Below are 12,173 nucleotides of genomic sequence, written 5' to 3'. Positions count from 1 at the left end.
CCCCCAACCCCCGGAGGCCGCCGGTCTCAACCTCAGGGCGCCCTTGTGCAGCGCTCATTTGCATACGTTGGCATATATTTACATATATTTGAATAATCGCCCCCCGAGCCGGGGGGCTGACGGCCCGCATGCTGCCCACGCTGGTGTCCTGTGTCTGAAGGGACCGAGGCGCCCTTGCCCCGGGCCCGGGAGCCCGCTCAGGTAACCTGCGGGGCGGGCAGTGCCGGGCAGCCCCTGGGCCGGGCTGTGGGGCAGGGACCGGCTTGTGCCGCGGGGGTTTGCGGTGGGCGCGGGTGTCGCCCGGCAGACGTGCTGCCAGGGAGGCCCCGTCTGGCTCTGTGCCTGGCTCCAGGGGATGTGGTGCCACTCAGATCTTCCTGCTGGCCGCGGGTGCAGGCAGGGCACGGCAGGGCACGGCACTGCGAGCGTTGAGGACCTTTGCTTTATGGTGTGTGCTGCGCAGGGCAGGGCTGGGGGAGAAGGGCACCGCTCTGCAGGAGAGCGAGCGGGAGGGTGCGCCAGGCCCCGTGTGCCCAGCCGCCAGCCCATGCAGCTGTGTCATCGGCCCCCCGAGCTCCCCACACGTCTGGAAATTTGGCGGCAGGGGAGCGGTGGCAGCACTAATGGCTGCTCCCTTAGTGCCTTATTTCCAGACCCGTGGGGAGCCCTGTGGGGCACAGAACATGGCCAGTGCTAGATTGTGTCAGCACGCAGGGTTTGGCTGGCATCCAGCAGGATCTGGTGCGTGGGGCTGGGCCAGCATGCTGGGTTGCAGTCACTGGCCCACCCCGTGTGCCATCCCTGTGCCGGGTCTGGCCCATGAACTGACCCCATGCCACCATTCTGACCTGCAGGGCCAGAAGGTCGGTAGCCACTAGTGTATGGCAGTGGGGTCTGGTGGGCTAGACTAGAGCAGGGGTCTGGCAGCTGGGGCACCTGGGTTACACCCCAGCTCTGTGATGAGAGCAAGGCTGACGGGGCTGGTGCAAGGAAGCCTGGGTACGCACTGTGGTTCATAGAGGGAGTGGCTGGAGCAGGTGATTGTGGAATTTGCTCTCTGCCCTGCCAGATCCACCTGTGCTGGGTCCTGGCCAAAGGGTGTGGAGCCTTACCTCCTCCTCTCCATTTTAGGGCATGTAAGAGACAGTCCCGGCCTCCGGGTAGGCAGGATGGGGGATGGCTGGGGCAGCTTCACTAGCTGAGGTGCACTCCAGTGAGGGAGCTGTGGGCAGGGAGGAAAGACCTCCCAGTCCTGCTCACAGGCCCTACCAGCCCAGTCCTAGGGGCCCCCTACCCAGTCCTGCCGGCATCCCTCACCCATGACCTGCAGCCCCCTGCCCCCCAGCTTCGGGCTGTCCCACAGCACCTCTGCTTCAGTTTCGGGCTGTTCGTGTTTGATGAGCCGTACGTGCCCGTAGGGGCTGAATCATGCTCAAGCACATTGCATAGACCTGTCTTTGGCAGCTGGAATTCCTGGGTCCTAGCCCAGATCTGGGAGGGGAGTGGGGTCTGGTGGCTTGATGCAGGGGGGAGCTGGGAGCCGGGAGCCAGAGCGCCCAGATTCTGTGCCAGGTCTGGGAGGGATTGGGGTGTAGTAGTCAGTTGGGGCAGGGAGGGGCCTTGGAGCCAGGACTCCTGTGTTCTCCCCTCCCTGGTGAGAGGTGGGGGGGGAGTTGCCGCATGCTGGCTTGTGTGAGCGGCAGCTCCCACCGGCTCCTCCCCAATCAGTGGCAGTGACGCGGTGGTGACCTGCCAGCTGCTTGCTCTGCGCCCGCGCGCTGCTGCTTCCGCTGCCACTACCACCACTGGAGCCCTGTCTGCAGGTGAAGGGCTGGGGGCAGTGCTGGGAAGGAGTTCTCCCACTGGGGCTTCCTGGGTGCCCCCAAGCTAGGGTAGTGGGGTGGGGGGTTGGTCCATAGGCTGCTCTTGGCACTGGGTCCCCCCATTCTGAGGCACTGGAGGAACTGGCCAGTGGTGAGGTGGGGAGTGGGGAGGAGGCTCCCCACATTGCTGAAACCAGGTGTTGGTTTTCCTGGGGGCAAACAGAGCCCCAGTTCCCCTCCCCATTACAGCACCTGTAGGTTGCAGGCAGGCTGAGTCCTGCCTGGGTGTGGGGGTGGGGAGAGTGCTAGCACCGGGGCACTGGAAAGTAAACAGCAAGTACCCCCCCAACCCTGCCGCCCAGTGGGCATGGAGGGAGCAGAGTACAGAGAACTCAAGTGTCCTGGCTTCCACCTGTGCTCTAACTGGCACGGGGACTGGCATGGTATTGCAGGATCTCTAGGGGTGCTGGGCAGCGGATATGTTAGTGGAAGGAGGCATCTCTGAGGGTATGGAGGGGTGGTACCTTGGTGGAAGGTTTCCAGGGGGCCTGCAGCTTTGTTGGAGGGTATCTTGGGGGCCAGGGTCTTGTTGGAGGGTTTTGGGGGAGACTGGGGTTGTTTGGGCCCCCTGGGTTGGCAGGGGCTGGAGCTGTGTTGTGGAGCCTGCTACTGGGTGGTTATTGTAGGATCTTGATGTGCTGGGAGCTGTCAGGCCCACTTTGCTTTCATAGATGTCATGGCTGTTCTGGGGAACCTGCTTTGGCACCTAGGGTTTTGCTTAGTGGGCTGGTGTGTTACTCTAGGGTTTCACTGGGGCTGTCAGGTATCATGGAGGCTAGGGTGGTATGGTAGGGTCTTCCAGGGGCTGGGCAGGTAGGGCTGTTTCCATGGGATTTCTAGGGGCTGGGGTGTTATGATGTGCTCTTCTGGGGGCTGTGATGTTTTCATATCGTCTCTAGGAATAGGTGTGTTGTGGTAGGTTCCTCTTGGACTGGTGGGGGTGGGGTGAGCTCTTTTCCTGGGGACTCCCAGGGCCTAGGTGGGTTGTTGCATTTTCTTGGATTTCTGGAATCTCAGGGGGAGGCTGGGCTGGCCTGTTTCTGCAGGGTCTCCTAGGGCCCGGGCAGATGGAAGTCTTTCTGGGGGGTTTTGGGGGTGTCACTCTATCACCAGGCTTCTCTCATTCTGTATTTCCTTGCAGCTGCAGTCAAGACTCAGCCAGAGGGCAGCCGGTGCCAGAACCATGGCGATGCGGGTGCCCCCACAGGATGAGGCTGAGCGCTATCTGTTTGTGGACCGCAGTGGGGTGGGCGGCCTGGCCACGCAGGCCGACTGGACAGCCAAGCGCCTGGTGTGGGTGCCCTCAGAGCGGCATGGTTTTGAGGCAGCCAGTCTATGTGAGGAACAGGGCGATGAGGTTCTAGTGGAGCTGACTGAGACGGGGCGCCCTGCCCGGGTTCCCAAGCATGATGTCCAGAGGATGAACCCCCCCAAGTTTGCCAAGGTGGAGGATATGGCAGAGCTGACCTGCCTTAATGAGGCTTCCGTGCTGCACAACCTCAAGGACCGCTACTACTCTGGTCTCATCTATGTGAGTGCATGACCCCGGTGCCTACCATCTGCACCTTTCCAGGGGACTAGAACCCAGGCATCCTGACTCCCAGACATCCTTGCTCTAATCACTAGACCCCACTCTCCTTCAAAAGCAGGAGGAGAATCCAGGCATCTGCACTCTCAGCCCTTTTCTGCTGTCCACCAGACCCCAGTCCTCTCCCAGAGGTGGGAGAGATCCCAAGAGTCCTGGATACCAGCCATGCTTCTCTAACCCTCCCAGATCCCAGTCTGCTCCTGAGTTACAGGGAGTATCCAGGTGTCCTGGCTTCACAGAGGGCCCTTCCTCACCCCTACCCCCACCCCAGGCTAGTGCTGGTGCTGCTAGGGAGTGGGGCAGATGGCATGTCCATGCCCAGCCAGCACAGGGTATGTTACCAAGGCATATGCCACTGTTGTAGGGAGCCCTGGGGCCATGCTGTGCTCTGCTGGGTATCGAGGTGGGGGAGCCCAGGGCAGGCCTGACTCAGCGCCAGAGCTGGGCGGCACTCCAGCTGGACAGGCCCAACCTGTTTGGCCAGAATGGAGGCAGTGGCGGCAGCACCATGGGGATGGGGGGCGGGAAGGAAAGCCTACCTGGGCGGGGGAGGAGTGAGTGCACAGGTACCCCCTCCTTCTGTCACATTTAAGGGGTCTGGGCTCACAGAGAGGGAAAAGGCCCCCAAGGTGACCCCTGACCCAGCTAGGTCTCCCACCAGGGATCCCTGCTTAGTATCCCATGGTGTCAGGATCCCAGTTGGGAGCAGGAGACCCCTGAAAAGCAGGGGCTGGGGTTCCTTCCTGGCGGGGTGTGGGGGGGGGCACTCAGTAGTCTGCTTCCCCAGCCATCAGAGCCCTCCCTTATGCCAGGCCTGAGAAATAAACCTGACTTTGGTATTAGGCACTGACCAGCCCCTGTTGGGAGGTACTCAAATACTCCTCGCATGGCTCAGAAAGCCCCATGAGTGGGTGGTTTTTCACCTAGGAATATAATCTCTTTGGCCAGGGCAATTCAGAATAAAAGCCAGGATCCCAGGCTCTGCCCCCACCCCCCCAGCAGTCTAACTCAGAAGGACCTGCTCCCCTGCTAGAGCAGGGACAGAACCAAGGACTCCTTCTCTTCCCTAACCTGCACTCCTCTGCTGGGTTCGGGAGGGAGAGAACCCAGGTGTCTGGGCTCCATTGTTCTGTCCTGGCCTGTGAATGCCTCCCCTCCCCCATGCCTGCTGCGCTAGCCCCGTGCCGGGCCCCTTGGCTTGCACCCAAGCCCTAATGGTTGGCAGGGCTGGTAATGAGGGCAGAGGGGCGGAACCAGGACACTGTGGTGGGGGGATGGGGGCATCTCTGCCTGGGCCAGAGTGTGGGGTCTGGGCTATGCTCAGGGTAACTTCCACCTACCTCCCATCCAAGTGGAGGAAGGGGCAATTAGTGTTTAATTGGCCCACTGCTACCCATCCCTGGCCTGGATAATTCTGAGAGGAACATAGGCATCCTGGCTCTCAGCCACCACCCCCAGCTCTAATTCACCCTCTCTGAGCTGGGAGAGGACCCTGGTCTCCTGCATGGGATGGGAAGGCTGGGGATGGATTCCCCTTCCCCCTCCCCCCATGCTAGCTGGCTGGGGCACTGTGCCCGGCGTGGGAGGGAGGTGCCTGCCCGCTGTTGTTGGGGCCTTTAATTACCCACAGTTAAGTACAGAGCAGTCACCATAATTACTAAGCTACTGCAAGCTGCACACTCAGCACATGGCTAGACTTGGACCCGGATGCCTGGGTTCTGTCCTAGCTCTGAGGGAGTTTAGTTGTATTGGAGCACTGTGGAACCAGCACTGGGACAGAACTTGGCATCCTGGCTCCCAGCCCTCCTGCTCTAATTGCCAGACCTCACTCCCATCCCACGGCTGAGTTACAACCGAGATATCTTGGCTCCCATTTCCCCACCTGCATTAGTTCCTGCAAGACCCCAGCCCCCTCCCCAAGCAGGTTGGCTGCTCCATGAAGCTGTGTTGTGATGGCCCTATCTCTGCAGACATACTCAGGGCTGTTCTGCGTGGTGATCAACCCATATAAGGCGCTGCCCATCTACACGGAGCAGATTGTGGACATGTACCGTGGCAAGAAGCGCCATGAGATGCCACCCCACATCTACGCTATTTCTGAGGCTGCCTACCGCAGCATGCTGCAAGGTGGGTACTGTAGGAGGGGCATGGGAGGAGCTTGGTGGTAGAAGTGGGGAGGAGGGGCTTTTTGGGGTGGAGGAGGGAGGTGTGCATGCATGTACATTACTGCCTCCTGCTGGGGTGTGTACATTGGCCTCTGCATCCTGGTGGGAGAGAAGGAGACATAACTGTCCCTGCTTCCCCTTGGTGACCATGGTGGCTGGTATTGCTTGGTGCCATGAATGCTGGGATGGGGTCTGGATTTTTTAGTGCCTACTGAGCCAGCTGTGTGTTCAGAGGTGGGGGCAGGGTATGAATGGCACCGCTGGGAAAGTGTCTGCAGCCCCCTGATCACCCCCTTTTCTGTCCCCTTGCAGACCGGGAGGACCAGTCCATTCTGTGCACGTAAGTGTTATGCTAGGCGTGGGCTGATCTGAATGGGAGGCGAGTGGGGCATGTGGTTGGGGCTCTGGGGGTGCATGTGTGCCATGGGGTTTGGTGGGGAGTAAATGCTGTGGCCTGAGCTGGGCGCTGTGAGGCTGTGTGGTGGGTGTCATGGGGTGCTGGTAGGGGATGGTGGTTGTGGGCTACAGCATAGGTTGGGCACTGTGGCCCTGGCTTGGGTGCCTTGTGGATCTGCGTATGTGGGGCTGCCTGCTATAGGGTTGGGCTAAACACACCCCTTTGGCTCCAAGAGGGCTGTGCTGCCCCCATGCCTGCAGCCCTGTGCTGTTGCAGGGGAGAATCGGGAGCTGGCAAGACGGAGAACACCAAGAAGGTGATCCAGTACCTTGCCCATGTTGCCTCTTCCCACAAGGCCCGCAAGGAGCACAGTGTCCCGGTGAGTGCCCACCTGTCTGCCTGGGCATGGCTGCATGCTGCCCGGAGCTGGGGATGTGTGGTGTGGTGTGGTGTGACTCCTCCCCCATCTTCATACTCTCTGGGTCTTGCTTCTGGTGCCCCATCATGGTCCCCTATGTGTCACCCTGGGAATTGGCTGACCCTGGAGAGGGGAGCCCAGGGGAAAGCCCAGTAGACTGTTCAAGAAAGTGCCGAGAACTGGGGAAGGGAACTGGGAGACCTAGATTCCTTTTCAGGTGGCAGCAGCATCTCAGTGCTGGGCTAAAAGTCCCTTTTTAACTGGCACTTGACATGCTCCACCCCAGAGGCGGCCTCATCTCAGCACCAGATGAAAGGTCCCTGTATAATCAGCTCTGATATGCCCTATCTCAGAGCCAGCTCTATGTTGACCCATTGTGGAAGCAGGGCACAGTGGGATACCCCTTGCTTCTTGTGGTAACCTCCCATCTTGTGTGTCTCACTGCCCCCAGCTGGAGACTCCCAACCCAGGGAAGACCCAGGCAAGTTGACACACTTTGCATGCTGGTGCCCTTGTCTTTCCACATTTCTGCCCCCTGCATGGCAACCCTGGGGGTACTGCACCGAGTTGGTGCTTCAATGCAGTTCCCTTTGGTTCTTTTGCTGGAGGATGTGGGTAGTTGTGATGGCAGTGAATACACCAGCATTAGGTGTTCCCTCACAGCTGTCGGGGCTGTGCACTGGTGTCAGTAGAGCCATTGGCCCCCCTCTTGCATTCAGGGTTAAGGGAACAGTGGTCTGGCTCACTTACTCCTTAGTAGGAGTGGGCAGACATAACAGCTGATGCTTCTTCCCTGTGGCAGCTCCCCTGCCTCTTCTAAGTGCTTGAAGGTGATAGCTGTCCACAGCTAGCATATTAACTTTTTGGAATGGCTTCTGCACCCTGGGAGCATGAGCCTGGACTCCTGGGTCCTATCCCAGTTTGGGGCAGGGAGTGAAATCTAGTGGGTTGAAGCAGGGGGCTGGAAGCCTTGACTCCTGGTTTCCCTCTCAGCTTTGGGCAGGGGATGGGGCATGGTGGGCTGGAGCTGACAGCTGGGAACCAGGGCAGCTGGGTTCCTTTACAGCTCTGGGTGGGGTAGGGTGGGTTGGGGCAGTGGATAGGTGACTCATGCTGAGGTAGAGGGGAGTATGGGCCCCAGGAGCAGGGTGCTTCCCCCTCCCAACCCTGTGCCTTGTGCTGCATGGATCTGATTAACCCTTTGGTTTTTGTCTGTGTCTGTTGGTGCCTGTTCCCTCACCCCTGTTTGTGCCCTGTGCTGCATCCCCTCCAGAGCTCCAGCCCTGGCTCCTACGTGAGTAGCTACAGTGTTTGCCCACCCCATCATCCGCTGCTTCCTCGTGTATTCCTAGTGTTTGTACTCAAAACTACCTTCTGGCCTGTAAAGCAGCACCCCCATCTGGCCAGGACAGGGATAGCTGGTACCCCCTCCAGCCTGTGCTCCAGTCCCACAGTGCCCTGTGAGGAGCTGCCCAGCCTGCCCCAGCCAGTGCTCCTGCTCCACTGTGCCCCCTGCGGGGAGCTCCCCAGCCCTCCAGCCAGTGCTCCTGCTCCACAGCACCCCCTTCTGGTTAGGGCAGGAGTAGCTGGAGGCTGCACATGATGGGTTGACAATTTCCCTAGGGTGAGCTGGAGCGGCAGCTGCTGCAGGCCAACCCCATCTTGGAGGCCTTTGGCAATGCCAAGACCGTGAAGAATGACAACTCCTCGCGCTTTGTGAGTGGGGCCCCTGCTGGGGAGAGGCTGCCAGCTGAGGGGAACCAGGGTGCAGGGCTGGTTATAAATGGAAGGCTTGGTGGGGCAGGGCTGGCTGCTGGACCTGGGAGTGTGAGGACTGGCCTGGTGTGTGGTCAGCTTGGTGGTGCTACAAGGCTGCACTGGTGGACAGGCATGCCTGGCTGTGGGGTGGGTGAGAGGCTCTTCCAGTCCTTGCCAGCCCCATTTGTCCCTCTGTCCCCAGGGCAAGTTCATCCGGATCAATTTTGACGTTGCTGGCTACATTGTGGGAGCCAACATTGAGACTTGTATCCTCTGTGTGGGGCAAGGCGTGGGGTTGGGGCTGGGGGGTTGTTGGGGTGCATGAGGGGGGGAGTTTCGGAGGCTGGGCCCAGGTCCTGCATCTCCTTCCATGACTGCATATGGTTCAGACCTGTTGGAGAAATCGCGTGCCATCCGCCAGGCTAAGGATGAGCGAACCTTCCATATCTTATACCAGCTGCTGGCTGGGGCTGGCGACCACATGAAGGGTATGGCCCTGTGCCTCCAGGGAACCCAGGTGTCTTGCCTTAATCCACCAGACCTTATTCATCTTCAGAGCTGAAAAAGGACCTAGACATTCTGGCTTTCCAGGCCCCCCACCTCCTGCTGTAACCACTAGGCCTCATTTCTCTTGATACCAGTTTTCAAATACCTGAAGGCTGATTACAGAGAGGATGGAGATTGGGTTTTTCTCTGTGGTTGTAGGGGAAAGGATTAGGAGCAAAGGAAATTTAGGTTGGAGATTAGGAGGAACTTCCTGACTGTGAGGATGGTCAGGCATTGGAACAGGCTACCTAGGGAAGTTCTGGAATCACCATCTCTGGAAATTTTCAAGAGCAGGTTGGACAGATACTTGGCTGGGATGCTTTAGTCAGGGATGAGCCTTCCTTGAGCAGGGGGCTGGGCTAGATGACTTTGTGAGGTCCCTTTCAGTCCTACTTTCCCTTGATTCTTAGGATTCCTGCCTGATTCCCTGCTGGCTCCATGAGCCCTATCTGGACTCAGTGGCAAACACTGGTTGCAGTGTTCTCTGTCCCATCCCATGGAGTTGGGGTTGGTATGGAGGGAGGCCAGCCATGGAGCTGCCCCGTGTGTTCAGTCTGGTGTGGGGGGCATCTCAAGGCCTCAGGGCATGGTTTTACCCAATCTGTCTCCCCAGGGGAACTGCTGCTGGAGCCATTCAGCCAGTACCGGTTCTTGTCCAATGGGGCACTGCCCATCCCGGGCCAGCAGGACAGGGAGGTCTTCCAGGAGACGCTGGAGTCCATGCGCATTATGGGCTTCTCTCATGAGGAGATTCACAGTGAGTCCGTGGGGCGCAGGCAGGGCCCATGGTGCAAAGGTGGTGGCCAGGTCAGGGATACAAGGAGGGCAAGCACTGCATAGGGTCCCTTTGAGGTGCAGAGGGGGCTGAGCAGGATGCCCTGAGGCAGGTGGGTTAGGTTGGGGGTTCAGACAGAGGGTGGGGAGCCATGGGGCAGGTTGTAGGTATAGGCTTGTGGTCGGGGTATCGGATGGAGTGGTGGGGGCTGTGGGGCCATAGGACAGGCTGGGAGTGTGGGTGAAGCATAGGGGCTGGGGCTGTGGGTGGGGTGTACGTGTCCCTCATGGCCCCCACCCCTCAGGTATGCTACGGATGGTGTCAGCTGTGCTGCAGTTTGGGAACATTGCCTTCCGCAAGGAGCGTAACTCAGACCAGGCCTCCATGCCGGATAACACTGGTACGGGTGGGCGTGGTTATAGATTGGGGGCACTGGGTTTAGGTTGGGGCTGGCTGGAGCAGGGGAAGGAGAGAGAGGCCTTTCCTCTCCATGGGAAGGAAGGGTGCTGCTAGCCCCAATCTAGCTGGGGGAGGAGGGTGGTAGTGGTACTGGTTGGTTCAGGGTGGGGCTAGGGGCCTTGTCCTCTAGGGCAGGAGCTGGCTGGCTCCCCTATGCAGCAAAGCTGGCAGCGGTGGGGGTTTGTGGGGCACTGTGCTCTGGCACTGATGTTCACTGTGTCCCCAGCTGCCCAGAAGCTGTGCCACTTGCTGGCTCTCAATGTGACTGAGTTCTCCCGTGCCATCCTCATGCCCCGCATCAAGGTGGGGCGTGACTATGTACAGAAGGCACAGACGAAAGAGCAGGTGAGCCTTGGGCAGGGCTGGAGGGGTTGGAGGTGGCAGCAGGCTTGAGGGGGTGCTCTGGGGCCAAGGGAAGGAGGGTGCAGGGCAGTGGGTGGGGGCAGGTCTGAGGCCAGGGTGCAAGAGAAGCATGTGTAGCACATGTCCCACCATCCCTCCCACAGGCTGACTTTGCCATTGAGGCTCTGGCCAAGGCCACGTATGAGCGACTCTTCCGCTGGCTGGTACACCGCATCAACCGGGCACTGGACCGCACCAAGCGCCAGGGTGCTGCCTTCATTGGCATCCTTGATATTGCTGGCTTTGAGATCTTCCAGGTGAGGTCCCTACATCCTGTAGGGTACCCCCTGTCCCCTATCCCCACCATCCCACTGGTGACCCCTTCATGTCCTAGTGCCCCTGTACTCCCCCACACCACACATACTCTGTGCATCTAGATGCCTCTTGCTCACCTACCGAACCCTGCTGTGTCCTCTGCACCTGGGAACACCATCCATGAGCACCTACCTTTACCAGCATCTGCTACCTGCCTGGCTTGGAGACACCCACATGCTCCCTGCTGTGCCCCATGGCCCTTCATGCACCCCAATCCCTCACAGATACCTGCATGCACCTTGTCCCCTTGTCGCCCCTAGACACTCTGGTACTCCACAGACTACCCCATACGGCCCATGAAGCACAGCCCATATGGCTCCAAACCACATGGACTCCCTTGTGTACTCCATGCACCTTGGTATACTATGCACACCCCTCATGTCCTGGCTCCCAGATCCTGAGAGACCTTCATACACTCCAGAACCTTCTGTGAGCCCTCTCCATAGCTCTTTTAGTACCCCCAGGTAGAATATACCCTTCCTCCCATTTGGTGGTTGTTGCACCCCTAACATGTGGTGCTCCCTCCGCAGCTGAACTCCTTTGAGCAGCTGTGCATCAACTACACCAATGAGAAGCTGCAGCAGCTCTTCAACCACACCATGTTCGTGTTGGAGCAGGAGGAATACCAGCGTGAGGGCATCGCCTGGGACTTTATTGACTTTGGCCTCGATCTGCAGCCCTGCATCGACCTCATTGAGCGTCCGGTGTGCTGTGGGGCAGGCTTGGGGCAGTCCTGGGGGTTGCTGTACTGTGCAGTGGGAAGCAGGGTGTGTGGGCTTGGCAAGGAATGCTGTGTTAGTGGTGAAGGGCAGGGGACGCTGTGCTGTGGGGCTGGGCTATGGCGGATCAAGAGGGGGCCCCTGTGAGGCAGAAAGCAGGGTGCGGTGTTTGGCAGGGAGTACCATGGGACAGGGAGTAGGGAAGATGGGGAAGGAGGTCAGTTGGCATCATGTCATGGACCTAGGGTAGGAAGAGTAAGAAGGTGCCCCTGTGGGACAGGAAGTTAGGGCACTGTGTTGCAGGGAGGGAGTGTCCTGCTGTGAAGAGAAGGGTGGGAGATGCTGTGCTGTGGCGGGTGGCATGGGTCCCTGTGGGTTTGGCATGCTAGGGTAGCATGTGAAAGTGTCTCTTGTAGGCAAACCCCCCTGGGGTGCTAGCCCTGTTGGATGAGGAGTGCTGGTTCCCAAAGGCTACAGACAAGAGCTTTGTGGAGAAGGTGATCCAGGAGCAAGGTGCTCACCCTAAGTTCCAGAAGCCCCGACAGCTGCGTGACAAGGCCGACTTCTGCATCATCCACTATGCTGGCAAGGTGGGCTTGTGTTTGTGTGTGTGTGCGTGTGCGTGTGTGCATGCACTGTTCTAATGGCAGGCTACCCCCAGTGGATTGTTATCTCACTGCAGCCACTTGTTGCAACAGGAAAAGAAGAGTGCCTAGCCACTGCCCGCCCCCCCCCCCCCCCCCAATTA

At 59.3% G+C, this 12,173-nt stretch overlaps 1 protein-coding gene across 1 annotated transcript in view; it reads left to right on the top strand.

Annotated features, from left to right (window-relative positions):
* LOC102371226 (myosin-10-like) overlaps window positions 1–12,173 on the top strand; it is a 38,298-nt gene that overhangs the window by 756 nt on the left and 25,369 nt on the right. Inside the window, 15 exon segments of the mRNA XM_025207748.1 lie at window positions 3,025–3,414; window positions 5,442–5,598; window positions 5,949–5,976; window positions 6,310–6,412; window positions 6,903–6,932; window positions 7,725–7,745; window positions 8,075–8,167; window positions 8,412–8,475; window positions 8,599–8,697; window positions 9,369–9,512; window positions 9,835–9,930; window positions 10,216–10,334; window positions 10,496–10,648; window positions 11,237–11,410; window positions 11,842–12,015. Coding sequence (XP_025063533.1) covers window positions 3,025–3,414; window positions 5,442–5,598; window positions 5,949–5,976; window positions 6,310–6,412; window positions 6,903–6,932; window positions 7,725–7,745; window positions 8,075–8,167; window positions 8,412–8,475; window positions 8,599–8,697; window positions 9,369–9,512; window positions 9,835–9,930; window positions 10,216–10,334; window positions 10,496–10,648; window positions 11,237–11,410; window positions 11,842–12,015 — 1,845 coding nt within the window.

Source organism: Alligator sinensis, unplaced genomic scaffold (genome assembly GCF_000455745.1).
Source record: "Alligator sinensis unplaced genomic scaffold, ASM45574v1 scaffold709_1, whole genome shotgun sequence".
NCBI classification, from domain to species: Eukaryota; Metazoa; Chordata; order Crocodylia; family Alligatoridae; genus Alligator; species Alligator sinensis.
This window is presented reverse-complemented; position numbering and strand designations above follow the sequence as displayed.